Below are 15506 nucleotides of genomic sequence, written 5' to 3' on the forward strand. Positions count from 1 at the left end.
ATTTAAAAGCAAAAGGATTGTAATATCTTATTTAAACGACATATAGTTTCAAGTTATAAATATGGATAAATTTGCCCTAAAATGAATAATTCGTTTCGGATCCGTCTTTAAATAACATTTTAGTATATAAATGATAATTGCACTTTTCTGTGATTAGCCCTCGGTCTGGTACGCCGTCTTGCAAAAATGACTAGCAACGGCCACGGCCATGTGGTCAGTCTTATATCCATACCGGGTCTCTCCAACATTTCTTCAGGACCCTAGCGAAGGGGGTCGCAGACGGGTCGGGCGCGGAGGTTGTCATGGCGCCCGTATTTCAAATTTCTGGTGCAGACGTGTTCAATGTGTAATTAATGTATGAAAAAAACAAAATTACCCGAATTAGTGCTAATCTGGTAGAGCAACAAAATACCTGCTGCGTGGGTTCCCGCGAGTGTTTTATATATGTGAGCGACTTTTATCCCTAGGTACAGTTAAGTAGGCCTACATAGTGATATCTGATGGCACTGCCCAAAGCTAAAGTATGAATCCTGGATAGAGGGAGAATCACTAGCAACGTTCTTTATATCCCTTTAAGGATTACTCCCCGGAGGCCGAAACCGGAAAATATTTATTCCACCTGCAAGACGGGCGATATTGCTCTAATGAAGAAGTGTACCCCCAACGAGCACCCAGTTTATTGCTTTAGACATCTGTGTAAATGTGCGTCAATCGCTTCCATTATCTCTGGATAGAGAAACTAACGATATTTATTCAATTAATCACTGTCTTTTTATTTATGAGGAAATAACTATCTCTATGGCTTCAAGCCCACAAAAAAATTTTTTCTCATGAAATTTCCGAGCACCCTAATTATGTTCGACCACACAAATTTTGAATTTTTATGTAAATAAGATATTTTGTTTTTATTTATTTTCGATCAGATTCACCAGAGAGAGATTGTTGAGCGATTAAAAAACATGTTTGGCCACATGTTAAGCACAAATAGTGTACCGCAACAAGTGCCGCCAGAGCGACACGCGCTCAACTGTACGTGGCGGGGTGTACTGTGAGCAGGTTATTCTTTTCTGATAAAACTTTCACTGGCCAACCGAACTCAAGTGCGCCCCTCCTGCCACTGCGTTCGCGCACCGAGCATTATGATTATCACTTACTAATACAGGTGCTGATCAAAATCTATTATAGGCTTTGCTATACTAGTGGTTAGTACACGGTAATAAAATGACAGCTGTGTGTTAACTTTTTTAACAACCTATGACTTTGCTTATTGATTTATCAGGTGTTATTCCTGAATATATGCGCTTTCGATCCGCTGCGAGTTCGTAGTCGGTGGTGGTGGGGAGAGGGTGGGGAAGGGTGGGAGGGGGAAAAGACGAGGAGAGGGGAGCGGGTTTGGGGGATTAGGGGCGGGTAGAGGGGCCTCTAAATAGCAAAAGCAGTTCAGTCCTTTGTATATCACTCCAGTCAACAAGTTCTATGTTTTAACCCTCCTCTTTGGAGGTGGTCAAACGGTTATCAGACAAACCTTACTCTTCGCTAGAACCGTACCTCTTAGTTTTGTGCTCCTCCCGGCTAACCCACGTCAGACCAGGTTTAAAGTGGATTTCATTGGTCCTTTCAAATAATTCTTAGTGATAATAAAACGGATTTAGAGTCAGGCGCTGAACCAAAAAAAATGTTTTTGCACTCGGTCCGTTTAGACCATGACTTCAGAAATATGTCTGATGATCTGACCTTTCCCCCACTTGCCCTTTTACCTTTTGTCCTCCTTATTTCGCGCTTGTGATCTGCGGTTTCCTTCTCCATCCTCACTTACTTACATCGAATATTAATGAAAGAGCGTTTTAAGGTCGAGAGCCGGTTGAAGGTATTCCCTTCCTTGTGTGCGTCGCCAATTCCGTATTGTCCTCCTATAGGGGGAAAATATTCTCCCTCTATTGACAACAGCTTGACCTCACCCACTTTGCCCCATTGGACCCGCCATGTAATTCGATTCCCGATGCATATCCTCTCGCTTTCATCAGAAGGAAATTATGAATTGTTCTCCCTTTTGTGCGAAGAAGAAAATATTTTATCTCCCCTGCAAATTATTCCAATTCGAGAAATTTTTTTAGAAGTCGTGGAAGCTCTTGATGTATTCATTTATTCCAAGTAGTTCAAACTGCGGCGTTTTTCTATTTTTCCACATAGTATGCATTTATCGCCGTGAGGCTCGGGACACGCATCGGGCTTGTTGCTGTGCTCGTCATATCTAATAAACCAGACTGGTAAGAACCAGTCTATTTCGATACTTGAACAGTTGATGTGATGAAATTACCCTCTATTATAGCTCTTTAATTGTATAAGATATGCTAGTGTGCAGCCATACTGCGACAGATCAAAATATGAGTAAATCGTCCTGTTGTTGTATTTTGTGAATGATTATGATTATTTCCCCTTGTTCCATATTTTAACAGATAGACTATTTAAAACTAATCGATCCACCAATATTTCGCACACGCTCAAGCGTAAATTGCTAATAATGAGAATAGTAACGCCTGTTCCGAGAAGTGGATTGGAAAGTTGGCGACCGTTAAAAGTTAGAATTAAACGTGGCAGAAAATTTTACCGAGGAGACCAATGGCGATCTATGTTGTGCAGCTTGACTCCAGCATCTGGTTTTAGGTGGTTCATTGTACCCACGCCGCGTAACTTCGGCTCATTCCTGAACAGACGATCACAATCAATCATAATCTGTTTTGTTTAAATACAATGGAAAAGTGTATGTTATGTTTAAATAGTGCTCGAAATCTCATATGAATCACGTCCGTTTCTCCCTGGCTCATTCAAATTTCAAATTGCCTCATTGGTTAAATTTAGCGTGTAAGCCTTCCTATATAATATTGGCTCGCTACACTAAATGTTTGGATTCTTTGAATACAGATTATATAAAAGTCAATGTTGGCATGGGCAATTCATCCTTGAGTGTGTCTTCTGTTGTAGCGGTGGGTGTCTAGAACCGATTGATTAACCCATCGTTGAAAACTGGTTTGACGTCAGAGCACAGCGAGCCATTGGTCAGGCACGTTTTTTCAACGATTTAACATTTACAAGCGTTTTGTTTCAATTGGCATCACTAGCAGATTGTACATGAATGTAACATGGAATACAGTAATGACAGCTGTAGCAGAAGTGGATTGGTTTTTCGGGCTTTCCCGGACGGCTGGAGGATAATGGGCGTAATTAAATTTCTGGGCTTCAGGTAAATTTTCGTCTTAGTGACGGTCTTAGAAGCGGAGCACCACAGAGTCACCGCAGTAGACGTTAGATGAGCGCTGTCGCTATGCGGCACTTGTTTTATATTGTCTAAGAGGCTTCCCAGGTACCCCCTGTGGTGTTCGCTGGTACCCCTATGGGGTACTAGTACCCCCGGTTGGGAACCAAGGGACTACAGGAACCAGAAGAAAACAGGTAGTACAAATAATGAGAACACAACTTGACAAAAATGGAGACACAAAATTGGAACATACAATGGGAGTACAATGGGAGTAGGCGAAATGGGAATATTGCCGATTCTGAGAGTAGACAAAATGGGACGTAGGCAAAATGGGTGTAGGCCAACTGAGATGTTACCCATCAAATACATCATTGAACCATGGCGTTTAGTATTGATTAATATGCTCAGGACGCCTGTCTCATCTCTCTCATCTTCTCACTCCCTTTCTGTTGCTGTGCTCATCCATTTCTATGCATGTAATGTTATCATAGTAATTAACTAACTTGATAAATATGTGAAACCGTCTTTACAGTAACTTTCAGTTTCAGTTTCATCAGTGCAAAACTAGTACTACATTTATTGGTGTGAAGAGCTCATAACTTGCATTTGTTTCAATCTAGTTTCAAGACCTATAGTCATTCGTGAACTCCTACAATGTATCCAAATAAATCCAGTATTATTCCGCTTCATACTTGATGCTCTCTCGGCTCACAATTGTATGCAGCCACAGCACATACACAAATTTTGCATGCAGCTTAACCTGTTAACACACTGACATATACCAACCACGTGTTTGTTCATTCATGGTGCTATATGCGTGCAATTTCTGTTTTAATTTTTGATCACGTCATAGTTATAATGCAGGGGTAGAAATTAACTTTTGAACACGGGAGTCGAATGGACTCCCTACGCTCAAAAAGAGGGAGTCCGCAGTCTGAAGTTCAAAACTAAAGATATTAACAATAACACACGTGCTTATTTTTAAGATTCATGCAGTTGCACGTCTGCCATATTTTTTTTGGACATTGGCTGAAAAAATACGGTAATTCCGCGAGGTCGTGCTCCGGAACGAACTAGCTAGTACATCTGGCAGAATTTTCAGGGAGTCACACGGACTCCTGCATATGTCAAATCAGGGAGTCCGACAGTAAATCGGGAACTATTTGACTCCGGACTCACGTTAATTTAGCACCCTGTAATGGTTACTTCATGGTGCTGCCTATAGTAGCTGCTGGCACTGTTTCAAAAATTTGCCTCTCCTATCACCGCTACATAAGCTATACATATCGGCGTGAAAGCGATATGTTAGTCTCTTTAACATTGGCACATTTTTAAAACAGTGTCCACGAATTGAGTTTATAATTCTCTACATTCTCATTACATATTCTCAATGAAGATTGAAGAAAGTAGTTCTGACTGACATTAAAACCTATTCCTACTTTATTTTCCCAGCTTACCTGAAATTCCGGATGATACACCAGAGACCAACCCACTCATGCGAGTGGATGGCTACCCAGCATATAAATCTATCGATGTGAAGAAGCATGCTGTTACAGGAATCGCAAAACGAGTAATTGAATTTGAATCAGGAATAAGTAGATTGGAGGAGAAGCTCTCAGGTATAATCAGTTCATTTAAAATGTCAAATTATTTATTCAAATCTATGTATTCTTAACTATTCTTTTCATTTTAGCTCACCTTGACATCGTCAAGCTGAGCTATTGCCATGGGTCGTCGTCCGCCGTACGTCCGTCCGTCCGTTCGTCAACATTTGGCTTCGGTCAACGATAACTCAGGAACCGTTTGACCCACATGTTTGAAATTGGGTGTAGTTGTTACTGCTATGCTCCCATATTAAACGTCCTATTTTGGAGCACGCCAGTCGGCGTACTTTCGAGCCGCGTCGATTTTTTTGGCAAAAATGGGAATTGCCATTAGTCAGTTCAGGTTCAACGGATTTTGTTCATTTTTGGTATGTGAATGAATAAGGGCTAGGGGTTTTGATATTTAAAAAAAAAATGTAAGTTAGGTAGGGGTTGGCAATTATATAGCATATAACGCAGATAACAAACAGTCTGTGGTGTGACACTCGTCTGGATTGTTTTACAAGATTTCATTGACAATATCTTTAATGCAAAATTGGTATTTCCTCTCCACCCTGCCGATAAAACGTCTATATTAGAGTAAAGTTTTACAAAACATGTCGGAACGCAGCATAACCTATTTATTTCAAATGCCATCGCTACAAAGCGGGTATAGCGCCATCTACGGTCACAAATTGTGATTCATTTTGGTTTATAAATTATTGCGATATACAGATGGCAATCGTTTCTATAATGTACGTCGATGGTTGCTCAATTAAAACTGACATCTTCTTACTCATTTGTGTCTTTTTTGTGGTGAGCTACAGTGTCATTGACACTTTCATTGATTTCCAAATTGAATTGTAGAAAAAAAATGATGCATAAAATTTAGATTGTTAACCATTGTTTCATTCAACCTAATAGAAACATAATTTGTGATTTTTCAGATCCAAATATCCCAAAGACATTTGAAAATGTGATTGAGCCAATAGAAAAGCTGTCATTTCCAATTTCTTACTGTTGGAATACTTTCAAGAACCTAAACTATGTCAAGAACAGTGAGGATATGACAAATGCTATGAAACTTGTAAGTTAATAATAATGTAATGCTTTACTAACATTCCTAAAATAAAAATAAAAAAGAGATTTATCATAACTTTAGAGAATTTAGCATTAATTATAGGTAGAGATATGATTCGCATGAGTGATTCTAATTTCTGATTATAATATTTGTCTTCACGATATTATAAAACTTATCAACATTTTGACTTTTCACGTGTGTAATCACTCATCTTGTTCATGCTGTCATCTGTTGTGCAGGTCCACCCCCTCATATTGAAGGCTAGGGTGAAGCGGTTTCAGAGCGTACCTATCTATAATGCAGTCAAGGTCAGTCAAGTAATTAGATGCAGTGCAGTTAGAGCATTAAAGCTGTGTGTTTACTATTATCTCGCTATAATAGTGCGTGTATTCACGTGATTGTGATTTGCTCAAATGTTACCTCTATTCTAAATGGTGTGTGAATTTTTTTAGCCACGTTGGAAAATATATCAGGCTAATTAGCCACAGTCATATATGCCATTATGTTTATGTAACATGGTTGGTGATTCATTGCTTTCCATTACTAGCCATGAACATGATGAATGTAAGATATTCCTGTAACCGCCATATGTGCTTTTATAACAATGATAGATGTGATAATAATTCTGAACATGGTGGAACATAGTACAATTATGGATGAGACTGTGGAGACAAATTCACTCTGCTTTTAGGAGCTGAGTGCCGATAAAGCAAACCTAAGTGAAGCGCAGGACAGAGTTGTGCAGAAGTACATACTGGAGTCAAAACTGAATGGTGTTGAACTCACTGGATACGATCAATATTACATGAACAATGTATTGCACAAGCTCGGTGAACAGAAGGAGAGATTCAGGTGCCGATGGAAAATTCCGGCGCTTAGCTGTAGATAGCCTTTTGCAGTTGCACCTGTTTCTACATTGAATGAAAATTTTTATACTACATTACTATTACATGTTTCTGTTACATGTTACATGTTACGATACAAAATTAATCGGTTCTGGTTATTCGTATGTCGAGGAAATCCTAATCACTACTTTTGTGAAAATTGTGATTGTTCCGGAATTGCTCTACTCATACAAGCCAAGCTCATGTTAACCCACTATAACGTTAATACATGTTACAGGACTTGTGTGCAGACAGCAACAAACAGGTTTAAACAAATTCTGTACGACAGAGAGGACATCATAGATATGCCCCAATCCTTGCTACGATATATTGCAGCAGACAGGTAGGATTCTAGCAGTGCCTACTTGAAGGGCAGCGTGTAATGGGAAACTAATTTAGGTGGCTAATTACATGATTAAGAGCACGAGCCGTTTCTAGGGTAGGGATAGGCATGATGAATCAAGGTGAATTGTTCACTAAAAACGTGCTGAACACAGTAGACACAAATGTTTGTTTTATATAGTTAGGGAGGTTGGTTATTAAAAAAAAATGATGTGATGTATACTGAAAGATATTAAAGGTAGATACTGGTTCTTGATCATTCTCATTGTATCATTTATAGCATCAGGCTATAATAAATTAAACTTTGTTACTGTAATGCATTCTTGGTGCAGCTTATTACAGTTTAAATTCTTGGAACTTTAATGTATACACTATGTCATACGAATTGACAAAGCATTATCCGGTTCTATTACACAGTATAAACTGTCTTGGAACCAGCTAAAATGATCAAGTTAGAACTCGAATATGCCTTACCAAATTTCTCCTTTAACAGCACGAAGCCAGAGAGGGGACCATGGGTTGTCACACTGCAGCCAACAGTATATCTGCCAGTCATGGAGTACTGCAGCAATAGAGATGTCCGAGAGAATGTCTGGTTCGCCAACCAGATGCGTGCCTCCTCACAGGATCAACAAATTAACAACAGTGCAACGATTCAAGAGATCCGCTTCCAAAAGTAAGTGAAGATCGCTTTTCACTTTCTATCTAGTCTGCTTCACTATCTGTTTCAATTGCAAGAGGTAGATTATCATTTGGTTTTTAATAGAGAATTACCAGAATTAAGATTTTAATCTGAATAACTGTTAATGAATGTAATTATCTAATGTGAGCAACCATGCATGCATGTCTTTTTAGTGCTTAGCTGCTGCTGCTTGGTTTTATTAATGCTATACAGTTGCTCATTCTTTTATATAAACATTTAAAAACATTTAGAAGAACGTTATTTCTTTTCGCAGGAGAGACCAAGCCAAGTTAGTTGGGTTTGATGACTATGCTCAGATGTCAATGGCAACGAAGATGGCTGGCAGTGTTGAAAATGTTCTCTCTATGATAGCAAGGTAATGGATCGTATACCAAAGTAATTTAAGTCACTAATCAACTGTGACAGCCTGAGGCCGCATTAGTATTTCTACTGAGTTGTGCAGCGCATTGAACTTTTTGGGCTCAAAAATAGATAACAGTGTCAATAATTTACAAAATTCCCTGATTAACTGACAGAGACGGAGCGTTTTTAATATCCGTGTCTTGTAATTTGCAACTTGCCGATCTTTGTTTCCGACGCGTGAAGTTTGAAGGTGCACAGCGAGGGCATGGCTGCAAATGAGCTGAGCAGCCTGCAGGAGTTTGCGAACGAGCGAGGTTTCGATGGGACGCTCGAGGCGTGGGACGTGCCGTACTGGCGGCGCAAGCAGAAGCACTCGCTGTTCCAGTAAGCGAACGCTGTTGTCATGGTCTTGCTGCGATAGTAAACCAATAATTCTAAATGCTATGATTCGCTCACTTCGGCAAAATGGAAATGGTTTAATGAAAATTAGTCACATATATATATATATAAATACATATATGTTAACGATGTTACTCCGTTTCCTCTACTAATTTTCACGTTTTGCAAATCCTTGTCAGTAACACATATAACTCATGGACGGTGAGGAGCTCGCAAGCTCATGTTGCCATATCTGTTACCAATGTACCGTCTTTAAATAAATAAATAAATAAATAAAAAATAAATATACGTTTCAGGATAAACGATGCTGAGCTGATGCAGTACTTTCCGATGGAGCATGTATTGAATGGACTTTTCAAGCTGTGCGGAGAACTTTTTGGCATTACGGTTAAGGCACGTCATTGCATTTTTCCCTTCTAATCCTAACGCTATCAGGTTTGTATATATGCACCACATGTGAATTAACTCGTGTGTATTTATGTGATATGCGAAACGTGTGAATAAACTTTCTTTTTTTTAAACTTTTTTTTAGCAAGCGGATGGTGCTGCTGAAGTTTGGGATAGTAGCGTGCGCTTCTTTAATGTCTATGATGAAGATGGTAAGTCCAAGTAACTGTCGGTATGCATAGAAAAGTATGCTCACTTTAAAATTTGTTCGTAAGAGTTTAAGACTGGTGTATTATGAAAAAATGTTGCGAGTGGAGATATGTTATATGTTGATGGTAAAATGCAGTGATGTATTCATAATATCTCAACAAAGATAAAAACTGAAATTTTTATCATGTTTTACAGGTACGCACTTATCATCCCTATACTTGGATCCATATTCCAGGCCTTTAGAGAAGATGGCTGGAGCTTGGGTAGAGTCTGGTAGAAGTGAGCATATGTAGTTGCCTTTATGTGTATTCAAAATTACTGAAATGACTAGTATCACTATGCAAGCTGTAGATTACCTGATGTGTGGCTACATGTTTACAGAAGAAGACATGCATGCATGGGGCCTGGAAAAGTGCATGATGCCTTCCTAAAGAGATATAAACATTTTCTCATTTTCGAATTGCTTTCTAAGTGTGTTGGACATTGGCCATGTATATTCGATTGAATAGTGCATTTAGGTTTCGAAGTTTTAGGTTACATTTGAAGTTTCGAATAGTGTGACATACGTGTTGTGGCTCGCTTGGCATTATCAGTTATCACTTGTTTCCTACCCAGGTCGCAGTGATGTTTGCAGTGCGTTTCCATTGGCCTATCTGAACTGCAATGTGGCTCCTCCAGTACTGGGTCAACCTGCACTAATGTCTTTCTCTGAAGTGAAAACGCTGTTTCATGAGGTAAGTCAAATTGGAGATGAATTTTAATATATAAAAAAATACGGGCCTCAACACACGGATTAGTCACACTCCCATATACATGGAGAGGGGGGGCTACTTAATTATAATTAAGTGCATTTTGTTAGAGTGTAGTATGAAACGTGGCATGTTTACTATATTTATATGGGCTATATATAGCATATATGCGATATCGTGTTGATTTGATCAAGTGCAGCCTCTACCACATGTGGACTTTATTAAGTGTGAGCAGCACTAGTTGTAAAACCCCAACCTGGTTTAGCATGAGCTCGTATGTAGCACTAGCAATAATTAGATATTTTCTCAGCTTGCAGTACCCCAGGCAGTATGAGAGGTAGAATTCAATACCCAGCACATGTAATTACTTCTTACACAGATGAATGTTACACACCATCACAAATTGATGGAGTCAGGATTTCCTTTCATCCAAACACCCTCACATGCTGCACACACGCACATACACATGCAAATACGAATGCACACACCCACATACCTGCCCACCTAGAGACCTAAACACAATCTTGCACATGTGCATGGACTTCCACTAACCTGATATATGCAGTGCCATAACATTTATTTATATAAGAAGAAAATCTTGTGAAAACGTGGTGACAAACACAGTATAAACATTATGTTTGTAATTCAGGTTTTTTCTTTGACGTTAATAACATTAAGTTGCGTGGTGGCCATATTAGCCTACGTGAAAGTAGTTTGGCTTCATCCACCTTGTAATGTTATCCATTCTCAGTTTGGTCACGCGCTGCAGCATTTACTGACTGGCATGCCATATAGCGACGTGGCTGGACTCGCTAACGTAGAATGGGATGCAGTGGAAATATGCTCAACATTCATGGAGAACTGGTTGTATGACAAGACCACTATGGGGTATATCAGCTGTCACGTTGACACTGGAGCTACGCTACCAGATGAGATGCTGAAAAATCTCATTCGAGGTATTTATCATTATACAAAATGTGTAATATTAACTAGTGATACGTATACTTTTTGCTATACATTAATACTGATTTCTTCATATTCACGATTCTGTTTCGTGTTTGTTCGGCAACTGCAATGCGTGTTCACATAGAATGTTATCGAATGTAACAATTTTTTTACGAGTGACCAATTTATTTCTCAGTTATAATTGGCTCTCCATGCTTGTATGCTTTCGCGTAATTATTGTTAGTAGCCTTGTGCTGGGGCCATTATAATCAACCATCTAACATTGCTATTTTGCTCAAGGCAGACTAGGGGTTTCATTACATGGACTTAATTGTATGAGAGAAAGTGCTGTTGGCTGAACCTTGATGAATATCACATATACAGCTTTGTCCATTTGTATGTTGTCCAGTAGTAAACAGCCAAATTCACCGAGCACTTTGTGCACGCGTAACATGAGCGCGTGTATAACTCATCACGTTATGCGATACATTTTTCCAGCCAGGAGGCACATGGCCGGACATGACATGATGTATCAGCTCTACCTGAGCGCTGTCGATATCGAATTATACACCAGGTGAGCGTCTGCTTGTAGTCGGATGTGATGAACCCGCCCATCTTCGCTACGTGCATCCCCTGTACCACACGTGCATATTAATGTGAACGTACCCATACGGCGTCAGTGTAGATATGCTCATGGTTCTAATGAAGGCACTTCCGTTAGTAGGCACTTCTCGTTCTAGAAGCTGCATAGCGTCGGATTAATAATTACTCGCCCGTGAGGGATTTTGTACGGAGTCCACCACGAGGGCAAATAAACAATCAGCTCATGATGCGAAGAAAAGTAATCACATTTTATTATGTAGTCGGGAAGTGTGCAAGCTTTGGGCAAGTCGAATGGTGTTCGTTTACGTAGCTATACGTACGTGGGCTATCATGCATGCACAACGCAACATGAACGGATGCACGCTCATGCACGCACAACGCTAGTTGCGTATTAGTCAATGTATGATTTTGTGCCGCTACTTTCTTTGTCATCTTGATATTCGTCCTATCGTTAATTAATTCACCCTACCTTTATTTGTCATACACACTGGAAGCAAGACCTATTAGTGTAACTTTTACGTTCACCTAAAACAACCGCAGCATCTCGCGCTGTCGAAATCTGTCGTCGGAATTTCCCTAGACAAATCGGCTACCGTTTGCGTCGAAACATTAGGCATGATTTTTAAGTAAAGGTTTTAATAATATTCGTTTTTGCTACTTTCGCTAGAAAAGACTTCTGGTTGGAAACACAGCGAGAGACATGGGCCAAGTACATGCTGCTGACGATGCACAAGAAAGATGCGCATCTCTGCTCCTTCACACAAATCTTCGCAGGAGAATATCCGGCTGCCTACTACTCCTATAAATGGTCAGAGGTGCGTGTGTATGCTACGTATGTACATGTCTATTGTCTATATGTCTAGTGGAGACACCACTGATCATTCTGTGTGGTTTGAAAATCAATGTGTATTCAACCTAACTAACCCTAGCTGTAAACAAATTTTTATTGCATGCAAGATTAAAGTGTAAAATGTAAAGGTATACGCATAAACACAGAATACTAGTGATCAGAAGAGATGTCTATGTACGCTGCCTTGGATTTGTAATTGGATTTATCGTAGTTAGTGTTTGTATGAATCGTCTTGGTAGCCAGAAGTTGATACTGCTACGAGAATGGTCCTGATTTCCCATATAGGTTACGCATAACTTGGCGCATAATTTACAGTGTGTGTCATTATTTTCATATAGATGATGTCAGCCGATGTATTCAGTGCATTTGAGGAGGCAGGTCTAGACAACAGAGCTCAAGTACAAGCTGTCGGTCGAAGGTGAATTATTCATATATACACGTATACGCACGCACGCACGCACACATGCACGCACGCACGCACGCACGCACGCACGCACGCACACAAACGCACACATATTCAGTTATATATTTATTTATTTATATATTTATGTATATACCAAGTATCAATTTACAGATAGAAAGGCTTGGAAATAATTCACTTGACAATTCCCTGCCCCTGGAACGAATACCCATCGCTAATCTTTACCTTTATTAGTAATTTAGTACGATTTAAGTCTTGGTGATATCATATGTGGTATATGTAGTAGTAGTTTTTAGGATAGTGGTGTATTGCGAGCACGTCTCCACCCACATCGTCTCTATACCCTGCAGTTAATTAAGACACCATCTAAAAGATCATCACCCGAAATACAACGCTGTCTTTAAATGCTGCCGATTATGAAAATGTAGGCCCGTGGCAGGCAGTGGAGCCGATAGCAGTCACGCCGATGTTGCAGTGTAGTACACGGCCGACCCTGTGTCACAATTTGTGTCTCACGTCTTGCCTCTCTCTCTCTTGCGCGTGCGCAGGTTCCGAGACACGTTTCTGCACCTCAGCGGCGGCTGCCATCCCGGCGAGGTGTTTCGTAGATTCCGTGGAAGAGATCCGTCGCCAGACGCCCTGCTGAAGACACTTGAGCTCAGCTAGGGCACTCCGCTGTGCCGCAGGGCTGCAGACTGTAATGCACTGCACTGTTATTCGTGCTAGGAGGAAAGGAGGGAGGGAATGGGAGGCGAGAAGCAAAGAAAGGAGCGAGAGCATGAGAAGGAGAGAGGAGAGAGAGAGAGAGAGAGAGACAGAGAAATTAATGTTCAAATTATGTCAAATTCAAGCAATGAAGCAAAATTGTAGATGTTACCGCTACTGCTAAGCAATAGCTATAGTCATGATCTGGTTGCTGAGTTATTCTGCACTAGTTGATACTTGTCGGTTGTCAGATTCAGAAGTTGACGCTAGAACAGTCCAACCCACTATTTAGTTGATAAAGTTTGTTGTGTGTAAGGTGTTGTTGTCTAACAATAACTATACATTGAGAGTTCCTCGAATAGCGAGAAATTATAGATTTAAATAAAGTTATTATTATAATATGAATTTTTATTGCTTTGGTGTTATTGTAACCTTGATTATTAGGACGATTATTGCCACAATTTTTTTCAACCATAAATTTCAAACACGTGTCTTAGCTGACAATAGTGGTTGTTTGTGTTTGTGTATTTGTTCATGTATTCCCGGCTTCTCATAGGATACTGCAATTATGTGTGTCATTGTCAATATATATATATATATATATATATATACACCGTTAATTGTAGCTACGCCGGTTGGCGCCGGTCAGTAATAGCCGGCTCTGGTGTTGGCTGACCAGCACCCAGCTTTAAATAACATCCTTCCGACCGGCACAAAAATGATGGAGTTTGTGTAAAATTACCTTCAAAATAGTGAGCAATCTACAAATAATCACAACTGATACACTTAGAATCAATTTAAAAAACAACTACTGTATACGCCATATTTTTTGCGTACAGGTATTTTCGCGAGTTCAGACTTAACGGACAATTTCGCGAGTGGTTAATTTCGCGGTTGCTAAATTATGAATTATTCGCGTGTTGTTATTTTCGCGTCGGGGAAGCGTTCGCGAAATTCGCATAAACTTATAACGCATAAACCATCGCGAAATATACAGCTTTGATACAGTATTTGATTCAATTAAGCGACCCACCATGGGCCCTTCGCCTGGACCCCCGGTCGTGAACCGCTGCGCTCCGTTCGCTCCTCTCACTACGCTCGCAATCACTGATATTAGCTGCCACTAAAATTGTCCTGGCTACAACCCTGTATATATATATATATATATATATATATATATACTAGCAGGACACCCGGCGTTGCCCAGGAAATAAAGCGCTCGGTTGGCGACCACTTGGTTAAAAAAAATACCCCAAAATACATCTATCTATCTATCTATCTATCTATCTATCTATCTATCTATTTATCAATCAATCTATTTATCTATTTTATCCATCTATCTATCTATCTATCTATCTATCTATTTATCAATCAATCTATTTATTTATTTATCTATCTATTTATCCATCTATCTAGCCATCTATCTATCTATCTATCTATCTATCTATCTATCTATCTAACCTATCGAAAATAGTCTGCACACTGTATCAAGTCAGTGTGAGGTGAATATTGATACGACCATGACATGGTGCATGTATAGTAACGCAATGTAACGCGTCAGGTGCAACAAGTCGGTGCAAAGTGAATCCCGTTTATTTAATGCTGCTGCAGGGGCCCGTTTATTTAGTGTTGCTGCAGGGGCGCGTTTATTTAATAGCCGCGTTCCCACGGAGCAATTTGACCCGGGGTAAAAATTTGAAGCGCTCCACGTGCTTAATTTATATTATCAAACAAATCTCAATTGGGACAATTATTTCAAAAGCTATTTGCAAAATGGAAGTATACCATGTGAAACAGATATTTGAGCACACGATACCTGGAACCTTCTACAACGGATACGTCGTGCTTAGTTAATGAAGGCATACGCAGAAGTAACTATATATATACTACACGCATGGTCTCTTTGTACGTTTCTATGGTGACGCGTGCACGGCGTACCTGGAGAACCAAGTTGATAGCAACTCAAACAAAGATATTGCACCGCACTTAACTTAATAACCAGACTTAGTAAATTCGGCGACGCGCAACGTTAAATACAAAGCAATA

At 39.8% G+C, this 15506-nt stretch overlaps 1 protein-coding gene across 1 annotated transcript in view; it reads left to right on the top strand.

Annotated features, from left to right (window-relative positions):
- The window catches only part of LOC106810718 (probable cytosolic oligopeptidase A), a 21006-nt gene extending 7141 nt beyond the window's left edge, over positions 1 to 13865 (top strand). The window contains exons 2-18 of the mRNA XM_014814153.1: positions 4709 to 4875; positions 5787 to 5926; positions 6160 to 6228; positions 6612 to 6772; positions 7043 to 7147; positions 7640 to 7822; positions 8103 to 8204; positions 8435 to 8575; positions 8887 to 8983; positions 9123 to 9189; positions 9383 to 9466; positions 9803 to 9921; positions 10688 to 10892; positions 11380 to 11455; positions 12152 to 12299; positions 12673 to 12752; positions 13304 to 13865. Of these exons, the coding sequence (XP_014669639.1) occupies positions 4709 to 4875; positions 5787 to 5926; positions 6160 to 6228; positions 6612 to 6772; positions 7043 to 7147; positions 7640 to 7822; positions 8103 to 8204; positions 8435 to 8575; positions 8887 to 8983; positions 9123 to 9189; positions 9383 to 9466; positions 9803 to 9921; positions 10688 to 10892; positions 11380 to 11455; positions 12152 to 12299; positions 12673 to 12752; positions 13304 to 13421 (2062 nt within the window). The 3' untranslated portion in view covers positions 13422 to 13865. The remainder of the gene's footprint in view (positions 1 to 4708; positions 4876 to 5786; positions 5927 to 6159; positions 6229 to 6611; positions 6773 to 7042; positions 7148 to 7639; positions 7823 to 8102; positions 8205 to 8434; positions 8576 to 8886; positions 8984 to 9122; positions 9190 to 9382; positions 9467 to 9802; positions 9922 to 10687; positions 10893 to 11379; positions 11456 to 12151; positions 12300 to 12672; positions 12753 to 13303) is intronic.
- The last annotated feature ends 1641 nt before the right edge of the window (positions 13866 to 15506 follow it).

This window comes from Priapulus caudatus, unplaced genomic scaffold (assembly GCF_000485595.1).
Source record: "Priapulus caudatus unplaced genomic scaffold, Priapulus_caudatus-5.0.1 Scaffold467, whole genome shotgun sequence".
NCBI classification, from domain to species: domain Eukaryota; kingdom Metazoa; phylum Priapulida; class Priapulimorpha; order Priapulimorphida; family Priapulidae; genus Priapulus; species Priapulus caudatus.